Source organism: Talpa europaea, assembly GCF_964194135.1.
Source record: "Talpa europaea genome assembly, chromosome: 4".
In the NCBI taxonomy this organism is placed as follows: Eukaryota; Metazoa; Chordata; class Mammalia; order Eulipotyphla; family Talpidae; genus Talpa; species Talpa europaea.
Window position 1 is genome coordinate 82,492,435 of NC_140070.1, and position 22,111 is coordinate 82,514,545.

The 22,111-nt window shown below is 36.0% G+C and overlaps 1 protein-coding gene across 1 annotated transcript in view; it reads right to left on the bottom strand.

Moving 5' to 3' along the window:
- The window catches only part of PROS1 (protein S), a gene marked incomplete at its 3' end in the record, with an annotated part of 52,591 nt that overhangs the window by 6,563 nt on the left and 23,917 nt on the right, over positions 1-22,111 (bottom strand). Inside the window, exons 4-12 of the mRNA XM_084232639.1 lie at positions 19,680-19,766; positions 18,846-18,968; positions 18,350-18,481; positions 13,695-13,820; positions 12,577-12,698; positions 10,205-10,320; positions 6,205-6,394; positions 3,727-3,894; positions 2,320-2,488 (exon numbers count right to left, since the gene is read on the bottom strand). Of these exons, the coding sequence (XP_084088765.1) occupies positions 2,320-2,488; positions 3,727-3,894; positions 6,205-6,394; positions 10,205-10,320; positions 12,577-12,698; positions 13,695-13,820; positions 18,350-18,481; positions 18,846-18,968; positions 19,680-19,766 (1,233 nt within the window). The remainder of the gene's footprint in view (positions 1-2,319; positions 2,489-3,726; positions 3,895-6,204; positions 6,395-10,204; positions 10,321-12,576; positions 12,699-13,694; positions 13,821-18,349; positions 18,482-18,845; positions 18,969-19,679; positions 19,767-22,111) is intronic.

The following is a 22,111-nucleotide window of genomic DNA, read 5'->3' on the forward strand; positions in this document are numbered from 1 at the left end:
CAGAAATTATGATGTAATATTAGGCATTGATTATAAAGTAAATCATTTTCAGGCTAGCCTTGAAATAATTATTTATAAAAGTAATTTTTGTCAGATACAATGTAACTCTCATTTTCACTGTCTTCTTAGGGATTTTTTCCTTTAAACAATCCTCATGGGCTTAATTTTTTTCCTATATTCAGTCATTAACCTAATTAAAGCATTTTTAAAACTCCTTTACATACAGAACAGAGCCAAACTCATTGTATTAATATATATTAGGAAAACAGAAAGCACTATTCTAAGATTCTTCCTTAAAACTGTGGTAATACTTTTTTAGGCTAAAAATGAACATTTGAAATAATTAAAGCAGGCATATCAGATTCATCCTACATTTATAAATATCAGTAGCTCAATTAATGAACCACTAAACCAGAGACAAAGAACTCAATTAGATAATTAAGATGTGCAAATAGCTAATATACTTATGGAGAGTTCTTAAATTCAGTCAATATTGAGATAATAATATTTAAAACTATAAAATTTAATTTTACAACTCAGATTGGAAACAAATTTTAAGCATTAACTTTCTTGTTCTGTTGGTGGAAGTTTTAACAGACAAAACATCTTTGGAAGAGATCTGATCAAATAATAAGAATTATACACTTGTATAATCTTTAATAAAGACAATCTAATTCTAAGAATCTTACCTACAGAATTTATAACATAAGAATACAGGATGTTTGCCCAAGGATAGTCATGAAGTATTACTCATAAAGGTGAAAATCTGAGGTCAGTCTGGCAGGACTTTCTATTCCTCTGAGACTGTATAAAACTGGAAAAAGCACTGCTCCCACCCTCAGAGCAACAAAAGCCCAATTATCTGCACAATCACAACTTTTCTTGGACTGTAAAAAAGCTGAGGCTGCAGAGCAGCTAACTAATTAGAAAACTGAAGAAATATAGATGTCTCCAAGAAGACATCTAGTGAGAAGACTCTCCAATCCAAGGGAGACACCTGATGTTACACCATTTGTTGAGAATTTAGATTTTAGATGTAGGGCCTCCCTGGTGGCGCAAGGGGTTAACCTGTGAAGCTACCCGCAGCCAGTGCAGCATGAGTTCGATGCCCGGCCAGGGAGCAACCCACATGGCGCAGCAGACCTCTCCTGTCTTGCTGGCTGCTCCCCTCAGCAGTGTATTTCAGTGGATCCGCCTGTTCTCTTCCCAACTCTGTCTCTGGTGAATCCTCTCATCCCCCACATATCTGGCCTGTACCCCAGTTCTTGTATGCATAAATAAATAAATCTTTAAAAAAAAAACTTTGGATGTATCAACCATTATTAATAATCACCTGTCAAACCAACCACTACCCTAAGCACAAGGTATTATTAAAGGAAACAACAAAACCTATGCAGCTCAACTCTTTTATTTTTTTATATTTTTTATTTATATTTTTTATTTATATATATATTTTATATTGCTCTTTCTTTTTGTACAATGCATGCTGTCTCTTTTCAGGTGTAGTTGCTGCAAAATTCCCATCACCAATTCACCTGTGCACCATCACCATAGTCCCTTGCATAAGAACAGATTCCCTCCTGTTTTGATCCTTCTCCCTCCCCAGCCTTGCAGCAAAACTTAACTAGATTGATCCAACCCTCCTCATTAAGCATCTAGTTAAAGAAAAGGCGTGCATATTTCTGGACATAAATATTATTTATCTCCATCTCAATGGTTCTATATTAGATGCCCACGTTGAAACCCAAAATTATGACACACAGAAGAAAGCAAGAAAAAACAAAAATAGCTGAGAAACAATCAACATGACCAGATTTAAATATAGCACAGATATTGGAACTATTAAACAGGGATCCTAAAGTAATTAGGATTAATAAGTTGAAGACTTGGAGAAAAAGAAAGGTAGACAATATGTATGAACAGATGGGAAATTTCAACAGAGAAGTGGAAATATTTTAAAAAGGATCTAATAGAATTGCTAGAAATTAAGATAAATCATTTTGATGAATTAATCAGTACACCCAACAAAACAGATATTGGTGAACAATAAAAAAAGTCCATTGAATTTATCCAAAATTAATCAAGTTATATGCCAATAATAACATAAGTATGTTCACATTTGTAAGCATATTTAACTGTCTATATTCTTTCCATGTACTGGGAAAAATTTAATAGAATATATATTCAATTTGAATAAACCTAATGTTATTCCTGATATACAGTAGGTATTCAGTAAAGTTTATTGAGAGAGTTATCACTCTTTATCAATAAATCAATTTAGTCATTAATGAGAAAAAAGATAAAATGGTAACCACTTACTATAATCTATGCTAAATTGAGCCACTCCAGAACCAGGATAGTAGGAACCCTTCTCCACATTGACAAAACAATGTTTATTCTGTTTTTCTTGAATAATTTCCTTTACTCCTGAAGCTCCTTGATTCATCAAATTCCAGCCTCGTATACATCCATCTAGACGAGGGTTAATCTAACAAATTAAAATATAGGTCAAGGAGCACATTCTACAATTAAACAATTTAGATTGATAAATGTTTTGATTGAGTGACACAGGTTTTCATTAATAAGAAACACACCAGTGACATTTTAAAATATAAACTATTTTAAATTTTACCTAAATTTTACTCTTCAAGGTATCCTACAGATGGCAGTGAAAGAGTTTATGTAATCAAAGTTCTCTACTGGGATTCTAATGATTTTTAATACCTCGGACCCCACCTGTCTCTCTATCATTCAGCAGTAACTTTTCTGCCCTCAAGTTCCATATTGTGCTTTTAGATGTGGTCCTAGGCTCTGAGCTGCAGCTGTTTTACTTTAATTGCATTTAAAACATAGGCATGGTTCTGTCAGACACTAAGCCTCTTGAGGAACAAAAGTGTTGCATTCTTTAGTCTCCACCAAACCATCCTGCCAGACTGAAGACATGTAGTAGCCATTTCATAAATAATTGATCCTTTTGGTATAAAATGTCTTGATTAATTTCAAGGGACAAATATATTCACTCAGATATGGGTTAACTAATTCAGGTTTTATATCATATTGAAGAAATAATTTAAAAGTGAAGTTAACTGTGAATCACCAGGAGTGAAAAATGGATACAGAATAGCAAACATTTAATCTAAATCAGAGAGTGTATTCGGCAGGCCCGTAACTTCAAATGAAAATTTTAAAACTCTTCTTGGACAGTATTAGTCTTCTCCATGAAACCTATTCCACAGTTATTAGAAAAACATCAAATACAGAAATCATCTATTACATCTAACTTCAATTTATGACAGGCTACATAAAGATTTTTGTTAAAGTTCCACATTATGAGGAACCTCCTGAATTTCAGTCTTAAAATAGACCTGAGAAAGTTCTTTGATTTCCATAAAATAATGTGTTTTAGGACTCAAATGTGTATACATAGGTTTAATGACTAACTAAAGACTATAATGATGCTAACACAGAATTCATGCTTTGAGAATTTTAAAAATGGACTTCTCCATCAATAATGCTAGAGGTTTAAATGGACACAAAATCACTACATTTTACTTCATTAATATAATTTCAAGGGTCACTAATGTTATTTTTCCATATTCAGTTCATGTTGTCACAGTTGATGTGTTCAACAAAATAACTTCTTTTGACTTTCAGAAAAACACATCTTCAAATCTATTATAGACAAGGAATTCACCCATGAAGAATGATAGAAGCTTGGATCATTACCGGTTTAATGAGTGCATTCTCCATTTTCCGAGGTAATCCTGCAAAGTATACTTTGGTTTCCAGAAATCCATTTGTAGGCTTAAAAAGATTTGCAGGTTTATTTATATTCATCACAGCTTCCTTAGCTATCTTAACACTAATACTGTGTTCTAATTCTTCCACAGAAACCTACAAATAAAAAAGAGAAAAATTACCAAACAACCAAACTTCACTGCATGCCATTTGCAATATTGGGCAGAAATACCCTATAATTGTTCCAGTAGGTTATTTTTCAAAAGAATCACTTTAAAGCAATTATTAATGTGTTCCAACCCATTTAAAATAACAAATTATTATAAAGGTGAGAAAAATGTGTTTTAAAGTGATAGTACTTTATCAAAAATTAAATGAAAATCCTATTTTAAAATTTAAAAAATGGATGTTGTTCTGATGAATTTGAATACTCAGTATGCCATAAAATTAAGTCTAAAAAAAAAGTGAGTTATTCTACAAAATCTCAGGGTTCTGACTCTACAGGTGTCTGAGAGTACATTTGGATACAATATGTTCTTTTTTTTTTAAAGTAATTTTTTTTTAATAGAGGTATGTTTTATTTATTTATTTATTTATTTGTTTGTTTATACATGCACTGGGTACAGTCAGAAGCGCGGGAGGGTGAGAGAATTCACCAGAGCCAGAGCGGGAAGCAGAGCAGGCAGAAGGACCGAAGTACATTGCTGAGGGGAGCAGCGGGCGGCAGGAGAGGTCTGCGCGCCATGTGGGACCCTGCTCCGGTGGCCGGGGAGCAGCCGGGGATCGAACCGTCGCCGCAGAGGCCGCGGGCAGCTTCGCAACCCAGCGCTCAACCGCTGCGCCACCGGGGAGGCCCTCAATATGTTCTTAATATAAAATAAGAGAAGTCAGCACATCCAATAGTCTGCTCATTTCACAGATTATATTTTATTTCAAGTGCAAAACTAATTGAGGTCATTGGGAAATATAACGCATAAAATTAAATTGGTTTTTGAAAGTACGCTGGTTTTTTTTTTAAAAAGAGTGGAAGTGATAAAAAAATACTATAAAATGTCTCCCTGGGGCCCCCCCCCGGTGGCGCAGTGGTTGAGTGCTGGGTTGCGAGGCTGCCCACAGCCTCTGCAGCGCCAGCTCGATCCCCGGCTGCCAGGCGAGGGTCCCACAAGGCGCGCAAACCTCTCCTGCCGCCCGCTGCTCCCCTCAGCAGTGTACTTCCTCACTCTGCCTGTTCTACTCTCCGCTCTGGCTGTGGTGAATTCTCACACCCTCTTGCACCTCTGACTGTACCCAGTGCTTGTATAAATAAATAAATAAATCTTTAAAAATTTTTTTTTTAAAAAATGTCTCCCTGTACAGGCAATTAGAAGAACCATTGTTGCAGTTTCTTCATGAACAACTGAAACACTCAAAATGCAAACTAATCATTTACTATTTAATAATGGAAGCTAAACAATAGGCACATCAAAGCACCACTACAGGAAGATAAAAACCTATGATGTAAAGTAAAATAAATTCAGTAAATTTTACAAATTAAAAGTAATCATTTTCTAAAGATTATTCCCTCTGGAAGATGTTCTTAACTCAGACTCCAGCATCCGTCTGGCTTGCTTCCCCTTCACACTCTTACCCCCTTTTCTTAATCTCCTATGTGGGATGCTTTTCATCTTCCAAATCTCTCTAATAAACCCCAGAGCACAATTCCCAAATCTTTTCCTTCTGGTCATGTAGGAATTTCTAAATGGGGACTCCACTGCCCCACTGTAAGGCATATGGAAAATGCAAGGGTGGGGATCACTTTTAGTTGTCATAATAAGTAGGAAACAAGACACTAGACATACTGCCATACAGTGTGTTGCATAAATTATCAGCGGACTAATAATCCCTGATCTATAGGACTGACAGTACTGTTCACTCAAAAACAAACACAAAACTAGGTAAAAAAAAAAATTAAGGACAAAGAAGTACAAGCAAATAACTGAATCTCTTCAGTTATGAAAAAGTCTAAATATTTAAGTGACCATATCATTCTCAGGCTTTCAAGGAATTTACATTCTGAAGAATATATTTTGCATAAAATCAGATATACCAAAACCCACCTCCGTTTGGTATCACTATAAAAGCAAATTCTTTTGGGCCTCCCCGGTGGTGCAGCGGGTTGAGTGCAGCACTGTGAAGCTGTCTGCAGCCTCGGCAGTGCAGGTTGATTCCCAGCCTGCTAGGGAGATATCCACATGGCGAGGCAGATGTCTCCTGTATCACCTGCTGCTTCCCTCAGCAGTGTTTTCAGTGGTCTGCCTGTCTGCTCCCCGCTCTATCTCTGGTGAATTCTCTCACCTTCCTGTGCCTCTGGCCTGTACCCCAGTTCTTGTATAAATAAAATAAATCTTTTTAAAAAAGAAATTCTTTTATGACTTATACAAACTGTGTAAAAGTGGGAAGATTCTTTAGGAAATCTGCAAAACTTACAATATTCCACAGACCAGTATTAACAATTTTGCCTCCAGTTGTGATTTTGGTTGTATACTCATTCTTAAATTGAATCTCAATCTTTCCATCACGAAGAGCAATCAGGAACCAAGCCGAGTGATCCAGAGACTCTGTGTATAGGATAACTCCTTCTGAATCATATGTCCGAAAATCAAATTCGGCTGAAAATCTAAACCACAAACAAAGAGAGATCCTTAATAGCGAGAATCACAGAAGACTTGATGTGTTATTCTTTTTCTCTAGTACTGGCAAATAGCATTATGCCCAGAGTCAACTATGTATATCTTTCCCTGGAATTAATATAGAAGAACAGAATTAGACTATTCAGGAATTATCTCTGGCTCCACGTGTGTTTAAAATCAAAATCAAGTTATTTTACTTTCTTACTTAGAGTTCCTCCCCCGCCCCCCCATGAACAGATGCCTTGGTAATTTTTTTTTCATTCATTGTGAAGGCATGTTTTCAAATGCTGGAATATATATATATATTCTAGCATACACACACACACACACACACACATCAGGCATATTGTATCTCTCCTGGAGTCTCTTATACCCTATATAATCTGACATTAAGATTTGTTTTCTGTACTCATACATGATTAGTAAAAGATGTTACAATTTCATGACTGATTTATCCTCACAAAGCATATTTTCTCTATGATTTCATATATGTCAAGAAGGAATCACTCACAGAGATTTACAAGATAACATCTGGATGATTGCAAACGTAATTAAGCCTTCAAGAGCAGTAAGGAAGACAAAGTCAAAAACATTAAAATGTATATGTGAACTTGATTTCAAAGTTCCTCAAACTTCTAGTTGCATAAATCACTGAGTACATGGAAGGAGAGCTTAAAAGATGTAGTCTAGTCATATATTTGGCAATACCTGAGCTCTGGCAAAGCCTGTTGTTATTAATACTCTGGACATACATGTAGTTATTACAGGGGAAGAAATTAACACGCTAAAAATTAACATGTATTGATTCAGTGCCCTTAGGATGTTTTAGTAAGAATCATGGTTAAAATTTACAAGGGACCAGCAAATCAAAATAAGTGAAAAAAGACAAACAGGAAATAGGTAACATAGTTATATAACTGTTAGTCAACTGAGTTAAGTTAAAATAAAGGTAATTTAATTCACTATGTCAGGACTTCAGATAATTGCTAAATCAAGCAAAAATGAATTCCAAACCCTTAACTTCACATATAATAGTAATATAGAAATCATTTGCAATGAAGCACAGATCCCCTTAGTGGAAAAATGAAAAATTGATAGCATGCAAATTTTTAGTCTTTAGGCAAAGAAAATATTACAAACAGGTAAATGTGGAGTAAAGTATGTTGGACAGATAACAAAATGTAGTGGGAATTTACTGAACTCTGATTATATAAAAATAGAACTTTTTTTCTTGGAATAAGGACTTACAACCTCACTTTTTCTCATCATATTCTGCTGATGTGAGGCATGTATTATTTTACTGAAACCTGAATCTGCATATCCTCAGGACCTTCCAATTGTTCCTGTTATGGATAATTTCCTTTTCTTTGTAAAATCAATCTAAACCAATAATACAAAGGGTCACATTCTACATATTTTTCTCTGGAATACATCAGCATACTGATTGATTACATAGGGGAACAATTCATTCCTTTTAGAAGTTTGATAGCGTGAAAAGAAGCAAATTTGCTAACTTTCAGTAAGGTATTTGATCATAGAGAGAGGTGAAATATTTGAAAATAAAAGAGCTATCTGTTCTTTGTGCTGGTTTACACATGGGGCAATTTACAAAATTCATTAAACCGTATATTTAAGGTATATGTACATTTCTGAGAATATTTTATACTTTGTAAAAAGTTTTAAACAAAGTAAGTGTAGAATCCCCAGACCCCACTTGTTCTTGGGGATATTATCTTTGTGCCCAGAGTTCCTGCTTGTCAGCTAGGTGCAGGGTCATGCAGGGGGCCTCTCTCCAAGGGCAAAAGTTCCGGTAGAAGGAACATAATGGGAAATCAGTATCTGCTGAAAACAGCAGGCAGATTTCAGAATATAGATAATATGCTTAGACTTGCAAGAACAATGGAACCCCCCAGGCAATAGTCCCTGGTCTCTCCACCCTAGTTTACATCCTGGATAAGCATCCCCCATACATAGACACTCCCTAAATACCTGCCCCACCTTTGTACTTCATGCTAATAAATATGAGACTGCCTTTGGATGGGGCTGCACATTACTTCTGGTGTAGCCCCTCTAGGCTTCTCATTGCTTCACGTGGACATTGAGTAATCTTTCCCTCATCCCATGCTGCTTCCAACTCTGCAGCCCCATGAGGAGACAAATAATAAAAATAAACACTGGAATAATAGTTGTTTGGTTAATTTGATCCTGTGTTTTTGAGTATAAGTTATTGTGAATTGTCAGTGAGTTTGAATACCCTTGAAGGTATCTGAAAAAATGGCATAATTAACTTTTTTCTCTCTCACTATCATTATTCTCATTGCAAAATTGGGTTTTCCCCATACTACGTAGAAGGAATAGAAGGTATTATTTGCCCTGAGATGTTAAAGAGGAAAACCAGGTTGGGAGAGGGGAGAATGTCAAAGGTGCACAGTTATATCAGCGAATCTTAGAACAAATTGCAGTGTCCCTTAATTTCTCAGAACTTAATGGAATCATTTAACAAATAATCACATACTTAATAAATTCCAAATACATATGATTATTTAGTCAAAGTGTAACAGGGTGGTCCCCAGGAAAGGGGGAGGTTCCCTGCCCCACCCAAGGGAGGGTGGAGCTGAGCAGGAAGAGGAGAAGCTGAAGAAGAGACTGAGGAAGGAAGGAGAAGGATGGAGCCAGGAGACCTGGAGGAAGCACATGGAGCCTAGAGACACGTGAAGAAGCTGCGCTTGTCTTTTGGTCGTGGACTGGATGACACAGATGTGGGTGAGACCCGTGGGGAGGTGACAATGGCAGCTTTTATCTTGATGTTGATTTTGCTCTTTTCCTTCCGGGCTTGTCCGGTTGTTTGTGACCCTTTTCTGTGGGTCCCCACTGGAAGATGCTTTAGACTTGTAGCAGGCTTTGGGGCCTTGCTCTGGGCCAATCCCATTTGGATGGACTTTTACCCACGAGGGGACGGGTAACTCTGGATGCTTCATTTAGAAACTAGACTCTTTGCCTTATCTGTATTGTTTCCTAGTTTTATTAAAGTTCCTTCCCATTAAAGTCTCCTATGTTTTGTGTTGATGCGGCGGATGGCAGAACCCATGTAGAATAGGCAGGTTTGCAGGGTTTGGGCTGCCCCTCTCCCTGTCCTATAACAAAAGTATTTTTAAATTAAGAAGTTATAACCAGTGTCAAATAAGCTCATTTTTCATATTCCAACAACATTCCAGTTTCTTTTTTCTAATTTCAGCAATGTTAAGCTCCGAAAAATTTAGAGAGTGAAAGTAGAAAAATGATACAAAAATATAAGCAGCTACTATCTCCCCAAAGTTAGCCAGACTATAAGAATTTCAGATAAAGTATTCAGAGTCAGTTAAAAATCATGTGACATCGTTCTTTAAGATACCACTTCAGTTTTTCTTAATGATTATGAACATAACCATATTCTAAAAACAATACTATGTATCTTTTCATTACTTAGTTTTTATAATGAAGAATGACATTTTATGTTATGTAAAAAGAAAATTCCACAAATCAATTTTCTACTTTCTGACTTTCTATTTCATTCAGCAGAAAAGGAAAAGGGAATAAGGTAAAAATAATCATTGAGGTGGTCAGTATAGAATGATCCAAAATGTTTCTAGCATGAAAATTACATGTATAAAAGAACATATTAACTTTAGAGTTCCCCAAATCATCTCAATGGTAATATACCTAAGTTATCTGATTAATACTACAACTTTTTACATTTCACCTTTCATCCTTTCTTATCTGCTATCTTCTAGAAATTATCACTGACATTGGTACCTTACCTGGTGATTTCTGGCAAACGAAATTTTAAATATAAAACAACCCCTACAAATTGCTCAGCCAAGTAAAGTAATTCATAATTTTTGTCCAAGTTCAAGGGAAGGCACACTGGAACAGCCTGGAGAAAAGGGAACAAAACAAACAAAATGCAGAGGTTATTTCTTATTGTTTGTGCCAGTTTATCTTTCTCCTATTCCTAGTGTTTTTGGCAAATGCAATCTCTATTATACACAACAATAAATTAAGAACACTTTTGATACTAATAAAGTAGTGTATTTTACTACCACATGTAGTCTATCAAGAACATGTGTGTTTTAAATTCCTGTTTAATATAGGTGTTTTTAGGTCTTTGTCTTTAATATTTCCTTTGTACATCTCAGTCCAAAACACCAACTTTTTCTTCCAACAGCAACATGCATTCCTCTAAATAACTGTAGATATAATGTCTTCCATGAGTTATAACTAAAACTATCTATATTTGGAGTCAGAAATAGGTGGGAAATTCTTATACCAATGAATAGCACCTCAATCATTCATTTATTCACCATAGATTTGTTAGGGGGAAAGGATGTCCTGAGCTAAATCCATACAGGCTTTGTGGACTCCACCCCCGCCCCCCACTCCAGACCAAAGCCATCAAGACATTGGGAATGACAAATCCCATCATCACCAAAGGGAGGGTTGCTGGGACCTGAGGGTGGAGTTAAGCAGCCAGGTTTAGTATAAAACCAGACACATGGGCCTTGGGGCTCTCTCTTGGCTTCATGGCTCTTGGCTCGCGGCCAGCTCTCAGAGTGCCATTGGGATTCCAGGTCTGTGGAGATGGGTAGGACGCATTTAAGACTTTATCTCCCTCTTTTCTCCCCGAGTTGTACATTTCCTCATTTCCCTTTCCCCTGCGAATAAACCTTTTATTAACCTTTTGTGTGTGCCTGCAGTGGAGTATTAATAAGTCCCTTTTAAGCGCATGGTTAAGGACCCACAGTCAGGCAACCTGTTTTATATCGGGGCTGCCCTGTAACAGATTTATGGTAGATTTTTCCTCACAAATGAATGAAATTACTAAAATTTCCTGAGCAAAATTCTATATGTAAATAGTAAAGGAAATGCTGGGAAAACTGGATGGGATACATATAAATTAAGATATGACTTTAGTCTACAAGGAACTTTCAGAAAAGTGATTGAGTATCATTAAATCTGACATGAAGTTTTTTTTTCTATAAGTAAAATCAAACATAATGGGAAGCTTTTAAAAATTAGGTTCATAAACACATAGGGGTGATGGGGGGGAATATATAACGTATTAAATCAAGGTCCAGAAATAACACCTCATTTCCTCTTGAAATGTCAGTAGATCTATTCCAAGGTAGTTGGTGGTGTGTAACTACAACAAATACAGAAATAATGAGACTAAATTATTAAATAAACATTCACACAGCATGGTATCTCAATTAAGAACTGTTGAAGTTACTATATATGCCCTCGATTACATTACTTTCTTTTACCAAGTTAGGTAGCATAATGTAGAAAGTTACACTTTTTGGATATATATAGTTTTGTCTTAGTAACATCTGCAGAGTTTGTATATAAACAGATTAAATCACCAAAGTGGATTATTTAACTATCTACTTCATAAACAAAAATTTCACCTTCACTTGTGAAAAGTAAGAGAGATTCAAGAATTGGACTAAGGATCACAAACATGTGGTCCTTACTTAGGGGGGGTAAAAATAGCTTCAGATGTTGACAAATTTATTTCAGTGAAGGAAAAACTAGAATCTTCCCTTTACAAGCAATTTCTGTATCAATTAGCAATTAAATTTGACAGATTAAATGCCAGGTTGGGAGACACAGAACCAAAATGACCTCTCTGAAAAATTTAAATTGCACTGTCTTATTCTGACAAAGTTGTTTCCATCTGAGATTTTTATGGGCACTCCTGCAAGTATTAACATGCCTAAAGCATGATCAAATTCTTCAGAGTGGAATAAGTAAAGTAGACACTGGAAAATGCTGGCACTAAAGATATACAGGAGATTTTTTTTCCTCACAAAGAGACGTATAAACCTCCACTTTTAAATAAAGTGTGTAAAGTGTGAACATCATATGTGGTAAGTGTACAGGTGGTACAAATGACCATTCTCCCAACTCCATAAAGTCTACATGAATTATTTTACTATTTACCTAGTCATAAATTATCCCTGAAGTCACAACCATGATGAATAAACAGAAATGTGACTCATAGCCTGCTTAGACCTGTAGCAATTATTGCAGAACATGTGTATTTTCTGACTTACCTCAGCTTTGTGGATATAAGTACCTGAAGCTCTCATGTTAGAAATGAAATGGGAACTTTGGCATTGCAAAATGTTACCTCACAACTCTTCTGATCTTGGGCAAGTTTGAATCCTTTCTTCCCATCACAATAACAAGAGTAACCTCCAGGGTGATTCACACAGAGTTGAGCACATATGTTCTCTGAGCATTCATCCACATCTGGAATAAAAGGTAACATAAATCTAATGTCTTTTAAATGTTCAATCCAACAGAAAGAGTATTCTGACTTTAGTATGAGATAATCAACAATAGATCCTTAGTGAAAGACATCCCTAAGACATCAAATAACATTTAAAGCATGGAAGTTTAAATGAGTTACCAAAGCAATTTATATTTATTTAAATACCCAAAACAACAAATTTAAGTGTAATGTTCAGTAATTAGTAATTAACAAAAATACAACAATTAAACTAATTTTCCTGTTTAATTTGAAGGAAAAGAAGCTGAGAGTCTCAAGTTTACATTCATTTTTAATTATATGAATTCCATTGAGAGTATTCCCAATTCTTTGTTCTGAAGGAAAAAAAGAAAGGAAGGCTGGAGAAGAAGATGGAATAGAGAAAGAAAACAAAAGGAGAGGGAGATAGAAATATAGGAAAGGGAAGCAACCATCCCTTTTAACTAAAGTTTAATGTAATTAGGAATTAAATGAAAATATCAAGAACATGACTTTTTATAATACAATGATAACAAAACTGTCACTTTCTATTTCATAATCAATGATAGTACTAATGATGAGTTTGGTCTAAAACCCAAGATTCCTTGCCACCCAAGTTGTACTACCCACATGAGTTTTAAACTTCTTTTTCTTTCATATGTATGTGCTTTCCCTCCCAGCTTTCTAACTTTATTTTTTGAGTATTATTTAAATGATGTGAAATTTATTTACTTTTACTTTTCTCATCCATAGGAAGTTTTCAATTCATATAGGACTTAGAAGACAATCAGAGTGCACAACAGTAAATCTGAAGACCATGTGTCTTACATTTCTTCTGGAAGGAAGCCAAGGATTACCCCACTGACCAGGCTAGCCCATGGATTTTGCCATCTTAGAAAATCTGATTATTGATGTCAAACAGAACCATTATGCTCTTAATATTGAAACAGGGTTCAAAACCATCTTAACCACCATCAGCAATATCACCACAACTCTACCTTCACAAGACATTGATTTGGGATTGTATCTGTAGCCTTCAGCACATTCACATTCAAAGTCTCCTGGGAGGTTCTTGCACACAGCTGTGCCACAAATGCTTGGCTTTATAGAGCATTCATCCACATCTATAAGTGAAACCAATATATTAAAAAACATTTTTTCCCATGCCAAAAGATGTTACAAAAGAACTCTTGATTTGTGTTTCCTGGATCTAGTTTAATATACGTAGTAAGACAACAAAGTGGCCTGGGAATAACAAAATATTAAATCTATCATCATAGTTTACTTTACTAAATATAATTTCTTTATACAAAAGCATAAGGAATTTGATTGATATTTGTCATGTTCCTTTGTAGTTATGCAAAAGAAAAAAAAAGGCAATAGTTTTAGCTATTTTCTTACGTACCGGGTTACAGTATGAAAATAAATAGTAGAGGAGATTCACCATGTTATTAATATTTATTCCTAAATACAAGATTCTGAAAAAATAGTTTCAAAAGTGAACTCACTCTGTATTGTCACAAATATGAAAAATAAAAATGAGACAGCTCATGTTTCTTTTGGAAATGGAAAATATCATTATAAAGTATCTGAATTTAAAGTGGGCTTGAGTAAGATTTTAAAATGTTTATAAAGCTGCAGTTATTTCAATTCAATATAACTTTTAGTTCCAAAAATTATATTCTAGAAATTTCATGTATACTTATTATATTGTATGGTAAAGTAGGAAACAAAGTATTGGTTGCACTTAGTTTCTAGACAAGCACCTGTGAGAAAGACAGAACAAGTGACAAAAAGTTATCAGTGAAAATTTTCAACTGTACTTTCCAGAGAAAGACAAGTTCAGAATGGAAATTATTTTTTTTTCTCAAAGCTGAATTTAATTTTTCCTCAAACCAATGTCAACCAAAACTTCAGATACTGATCTTTCAAATAACATGCACAAAAGCAATAGAATCAATCTTTTGTGGTAAAGGAGTCTTTCTATATCTTGACAATGGCAATACCACTATCCTGGGTGAAATATTGTATTCCAGTTTTGTAAAATGTAATCATTGGGGAAAATGGGGCAAAGGATACATGGGATCTTTTTTATTGTTTCTCACATCTCCATGTGAATCTACAATTACATTAAAATAAAAAATTTAATTTTTTTAAAAGATTTATTTATTTTTACAAGTACTGGGGTACAGGCCAGAGGTGCGGGAGGGTGAGAGAATTCACCAGAGACAGAGTAGGGAGAAGAACAGGCAGAAGGACCGAGGTACACAGCTGAGGGGAGCAGCCAGCGGGTGCTAAAGGAAAGGTCTGCCACGCCATGTGGGAATCTCCCTGGCCAGCCAGGATTCGAACCAGTGCTGAAGAGGATGCAGACAGCTTCACAGCGCTGCGCTCAACACACTGCGCCATCAGGGAGGCCCAATATTTAATTTTTTTTAAAAAGAGCTATTAAAATCCATATTTTTAAAAGGAAAAGCAAAGCATACAACACACGATTTGGTTTGTGGCATATTGTAGGAAATTATTTAAATCATATGAGTTCAGGTCATAGGACGTTGATTTTATGGCTCTACTGACATCTAATGTCTGATGAAATGTTTTACTCTTGCATTTTTTAGATACTGACAGTCAACTTGATCCCAAGCATATCCACATGTTGGCAGAGGCCCTATTGAAATAGTTGTATACATATTCTTCTAATATTTCTGTACACTATCACTTAGGTATGGTGGATAAAGGATTGTATAAATGAAGTATATAAGAACATATATTCAGGTTATCAGGAACATTCTTATTTGTTAGAGGACTTTTTGTAATGATTTTTATACATTTGTATCAACTCAATGGATAAAGATTAAATACATTTAATTAAAATATGTCACAATTCTATAGAAGGAAAAATTACTCAAGTATTCAAATGTAGAAGTATATATGAGTATTATTTGCTTATGAAATGCATATGGCACCCTGCATTATGATGATGGGTATTCTGATATTGGCATTCTAAATTTCTAACCTTAGATTTTCAGACAGATAAGAAAGATCTGATCATAAACTGGAGAATGGGGCCTCCCTTGTGGCGCAGGGGTTAAAGACAGTGCTATCAAGCAACTGGCAGCCACCGCAACACAAGTTCAATCCCCAGCCAGCCAGGGAGCTACCCATATGGTGCAGCAGACCTCTCCTGTCTCACACGCTCCTCCCCTCAGCAGAGTGTTTCAGTAGATCCACCTGTTCTGCTCCCCACTTTCTCTGGTGAATCCTATCACCCCCCACACCTCTGGCCTGTACCCCAGTTCTTGTATGCATAAATGAAATAAATCTTGAAAAAAAACCTGGAGAATGGTTTAGAAAAATTGTTTTTTCTGTAGCTCATTTTATTCATTCACTCATTCATTTTTATTGAGGTAACAACATCTGTTTACAACACTGTTTTTGATTAAGAGATGATGTTATTAGACCATACCCACCACCAAGGCACTGAAAGTCCTCCACCATAGTCCATATGAAGTTCATTTTAGAGTCATTTAATAACATTTAAATAACATAGCAAGCTGTACTGAATACTACAGTGTAGTGTGTGACAGACCTACCAAATTAGTACAGTTGAACAAGAAAGCTTAACATTTTCTTACTAAATATTCTACTTAACAGCAACAAGAAGACAAAAAAGAGGGAAGCAGAGAGGGAGGAAAGAAAAGAGAGAAAGATCTGCCCCTCACTGCACTGTAGAGTTCATAGAGTTTACTATAATATTATTTAAAATCCTATTAAAAGACTCTAGAGAGAACTGCATTAACTATTTCTTCTAAACCATTATCCAATTTGTGACCTTATTTTTATTATCTACCTTAATTCCAGGCTGGGATTTTTTTTTTTTTAAGTTATCCACAACCTAGCATTTGTATTTGAAGATTTAGTTATAGAATTAAAGCAGTTAGGTGAAAAGGGCATTACACAGAGTGAAAAAGTCAAAATCTGCAGAAAATAAAAGCACAAAGAAAACAAAGTGCTTGCTAAGAGAATAAACTGACAGGGATTATTTTAAGCCTGAGGAAAAAATAAGAGTTATGACCAATGATGTGAACTTAAATGTTTAGAGAAAGAAAGCCAGAACTTCATGTTTCCCAAAACCACAACAGGAAATGAGGTACAAGACAAAACGTTTGTATTGGAAATTAGAATGGTATTTCTGACAAGGGAATATAAAACACAGTGGAAAACGTTATTAAGGGGCCTCCCCAGGGCCTCCCCAGTGGCACAGCGGTTGAGCGCTGGGTTGCGAAGCTGCCCGAAGCCTCTGCGGCACCGGTTCGATCCCCGGCTGCTCCCCGGCCACCGGAGGAGGGTCCCACATGGCGTGCAGACCTCTCCTGCTGCCCGCTGCTCCCCTCAGCAGTGTACTTCAGTCCTTCTGGCTGCTCTGCTCCCCGCTCTGGCTCTGGTGAATTCTCTCACCCTCCCATGCTTCTGACTGTACCCAGTGCTTGTATAAATAAATAAATAAATCTTTAAAAAAACAAAAAAAAAAAAAAAAAAAAGGGGCCTCCCCAGTGGCGGAGGGGTTGAGTGCTGGGTTGCAAAGCTGCCCGCAGCCTCTGCAGCGCCAGGTTCAATCCCTTGCCACCGGGCGAGGGTCCCACATGGCGCACAGACCTCTCCTGCCTCCCACAGATCCCCTCAGCAGTGTACTTCGTCACTCTGCCTGTTCTGCTCTCCACTCTGGCTCTGGTGAATTCTCTCACCCTCCCGCGCTTCTGACTGTACCCAGTGCTTGTACAAATAAATAAATAAATCTTTAAAAAAAAAAGTAAATGCCAAGAAAGATAATAAAAAAAAAAAGGTTATTAAGGATCGTGGTGGATTTCTTTGTATAGCTGTTTATCTTACTGGAATAAAAGTAATGATATATTGTTTAAAACAAAGTAGTAAAAATAACTATTTTGCAAAGACTGGCATGCAAGGACTTGCACTGAAATTTCACATTATCACCATATAATGAAATTCTTTATTAAAATGTGCACATGTGTGTCCATACACACACACACACACACACACATATTAAGAAAACAAAATACTCTATAAGATGATAAATGTAATAGGAAAACAATAAAATACTCTATAAGTAACAAAATACCCCATAAACTATAAACTAAAAGGCAGTTATGTAATATCACAAGGCTTCACAGTAGAAAATAATGTTTATTTATTTTTATTCAAGATTTATTTTATTTATTTATGCATACAAGAGCTAGGGTGTAGGCCAGAGATGTGGGGAGTGAGGGGGTGTTGAGAAGAATCACCAGAGACAGAGTAGGTTGCAGAACAGGCAGATCCACTGAAATATACTGCTGAGGGGAGCAGTGGGTGAGACAGAAGAGGTCTGCAGCACCATGTGGGTAGCTCCCTGGCCAGGGATCAAACTCATGTTGCATGAGTTTGTAGAATGTAGAATGTAGAATGTAGCTTGATAGTGCTGAGACTTAACCCCTTGCGCCAACAGGGAGGCCCAGTAACATTTATTTATTGTAAGCACTTATAACCACTTCTCTAAAAACTTTCTGAGAAATTCCTTCAACTGGATTTTTTCTCTGCTATAGCTGAAATTGCTCTCACAAGGTAAATACCACTTTATTCTAGCTTTTGCTCTTACCTCTACAGTCCTTCTTATTTGAAAGCAAAACATAACCACTTTTACAGGAACAATGGTAACTTCCAGGTGTATTATCACATATCTGGTTGCAACCTCCATTGAAATTTGAGGGATCTTTGCATTCATTTATATCTAAAAAAAGAGAAATAAATTATTTTTTTAAAGATTTATTTTATTTATTTATACAAGCACTGGGTACAGTCAGAAGCTTGGGAGGGTGAGAGAATTCACCAGAGCCAGAGCGGGGAGCAGAGCAGGCAGAAGGACCGAAATACACTGCTGAGGGGAGCAGCAGGCGGCAGGAGAGGTCTGTGCGCCATGTGGGACCCTTGCCCAGTGGACGGGGATCGAACCGGTACTGCAGAGGCTGCGGGCAGCTTCGCAACCCAGCGCTCAACCACTGCACCACCAGGGAGGCCGAGAAATAAATTATTTTTAAAGTATTGCTTTTTTAGGAGGTCAATCCATATGAACCAGATATGTTTACTATACATACCAAATTCACATGTCTCCCCTTGCCAGCCTGATTTACAAATGCAAGTGAATGTAGCTTGGCCATCTATGCATTTTTTAGATCCATCTTCATTGCATGGCTGAGGATTGCACTGGTCTGGAATGGCTGAAGGAAATATACATGAATTTAATTGTAGCACATGCCATGGTAAAATAGAATTATATGCCCTTTAATAAAAATCCTGTGTAAAAGTATTTAATCAATGAAATTGACTGTAATTACTTCCTTCAAATAATACTTTTTCATTAAAAGTGAATCCATTGGACAAGACTTTATAATTATTTTGCAAACGGAAACTTCTTGTGCATATTTGCAAATATATACAGCACTTTAAAAGTATGATTTAGATATAGTTTCATATTTATGCCCTTATTTGATCCTAAAAACTACTCCATGAGGTAGGCAGAAGAATGAAATTATTCTCAGTATCAACAGAAAACAGAATTTGGAAATTCCCAACTTGGGCTTAGATAGAGTGACAGGGACCAAATTTATCATCCTGCTTTAGGTAAACAGAACTTTGGTTAATTATATAAAACAGTAGTTTTTAGACAGTGGACAACAGTTTGCAAAGTAGTGATTCCCAGCAGAGGGAAATTTTCTTCATAAAATGTCATGTTGAGGAAAACAGCAGCATTTGCATCTAAAAACCAAATTTTTCTAAGGCATTTTGAGAACACCTCCTTGCAAGGCATACAGCCTTTGAAGGGCTCATTTATTGATTTTTAAATGTCAGTTCTATTATTATGGACATACTTTACTTGAAGGTTATGGTTTTGTTTTGTTTTGTTTTAATTATATGGTAGAGATGTTTACCATTGACACAGCTCCTTAGATCAGGATAAACATTAGCTTTTCGAAGGGCAGTAGTGGCGGATTTTGCTCGGAAAGCACCAACACAACCTGTAAATACAAACAGATGTAATCTCCTTAGTAAAGATAAACACAATTACTTGATCTGAAATAATGCTAGAAATGACCTAGAGAGGCAGACTATGCTTCTGTGGATTTACAGGATTCAGCATTGAAAATGTCAATCCCAAAGTTTTCACTCATCTTTTATAAAAATTAGAAATCTACAAGCAAAATTGTGAAAAGTACAGAATCATGAAAAATGAGTTTATGGAAGCTTCTCTTTGGAGAATTATCTTAAACTAGAAATGAAAAAGGAACTTAGATTAGCAGAAAACATTATGGTTACATAAATCTATCTTATTAACTCTGTAGCAAAGACCAAAAGTTACCTTCAAATTTGTAGACAGGGGTCTGATATAGAAAGTATCTATAATTAAGTCAATAGAATGAGTTAGTGTTTCTAGTTGCTGTAGATGACTTCTAATTCTTTTAATGATTCATGGGCAATAATGTATTAATGTTTATATAATGTCTTAATATTATAAATCAGTTTAATGTCATTAATTTTATTCTCATTACAATCTGATAAAACAGATACAGCACTCTGGCAGAAATAACAGTTGAAATAATAAAGATAAAAATACTTAGGGCTTTTAAGTAACTAAAGTTGATTTAGTTCCAACAAATAACATTTCTTAATCAGCAGTGAAATAGATATAGATAGAAAGATATAGATATAATTAATCACTTCATTGTATAACTAGTGACCAAATTACTGAAAAGGTAGTTTATGGTTATTTTGCTGATTAACAAATGACCCCAAACATTAGTAATTAGTAACACAAAATAATCCTTTTTCTTTTTCTTTCTTTTTTTTTTTTTGAGCATGATTTGTGAGTCAAGTATTTGGAAAGGGTTGGGTTGGGCTATTTGTCTCTGCTACATGTGGAGTCAGCCAGAGTGTTTGGGACTGGAAGATCCACCTCCAAAATGGCTTTTCACTCACATGACTGACAGCTCAGGTTCCTTGGCATCTCTCTTTCCATGTGGGGTATCATGCTTCTGGGCTTCTCCAAGGGTTGAGTGTCTCTTATTATGTTGGTCCTAAAGTGGTACTTCTTTCATGGCAGCTAGCTTCCAAGAGGAAGAGAGCAGAACTTGCCAGGCCAGTTAAGAGGCATTTTGTCCTTCCACCATATTTTACTGATCAAAGTAGTCCCAGGTTCCACCCATATTGAAGGCATAGGGAGAAAGGACAGAGTCATATAGTAATGGGGTATGTCAAGGTGACATTACAGCCATCTTTGAAAATGTAATTTCTCAGAGATGATTTAAAGGCTCATGTGAAGTCAGTTTGTGTATTAGCTTCCTACTGTTGTAACAAATCATCACAATCCAAGTAACTTAAAACAACACAAATTCATTGTTACAATGATAGTATCAGAAGTCTAAATTTCAGACTGGCAGGGCTGCATGCCTTTTGGAGACTTGAATAAGGAATCTGTTTCCTTGCCTTTTTCAGTTTCTAGGTCACCTGTGTCCCATAGATCTATCCTCATATCACAACCAACTGTTGCTTCATCATCATATATCCTACTACCATATCTGGTCTCCTACCACCCTCATACAGGATGTTCATGACTACATTGGACCAACCCAGATAATCTAGGGTAATGCCGCCATCCCAAGATCCTATATTTAATTTTCAAAATCTTTTGCCATAAAAGGTAAAGTTCATAGGTTTTGCAGATTAGGATCTTTGGGGGTTATTATTCATTCTACCGTGGTGGTTTAGAATATTTTCCCATAAAAATAATACCTTACTTACATCAGAGTGGTTCTTCTGGATTGTGATTTCTAATAAAGTCTCACTTTGTAGTTCTCAACAAATTTGACCGTGAGTAACAACCAAAATTGGTGTTCCTTTCGGCTAGAGATCTAGGTGAAATGTTTCATGTGGTGATTACCACCGTGGGCCAGATGAAAAAGCAGGTTTAACTCATACTGCACCTTAGTATACACAGGTCTAAACTAATACATGTGTGATAATGTTTTCATGGAAATGTGCATTTAAATTTTATTGTGGACAGCCCGCTGCATGGCAATCTACAAAGTCATGCAATACAGAGCCCTTACTGTTCCAGTTCACTTTCTCACTGTGCAATAGGAATGAGGGAAATTGAGAGAAAGTGTAAGGAAAGGGAGAGTTGGAGGATGCCTGAGCTTTAGTAGCCACAAGTAGATTAATAGTCTCTTTTGTTTTCCATTGAACAAATGTCTATACCTTTTTAATATATTGTTTTTTCTTATTACTCAGGTTATGCTCTATCTTATTGACGAAACTTTCAGAATTATTATTTTAAATATTCAAATCTGACGTCTTACTGCTGTCT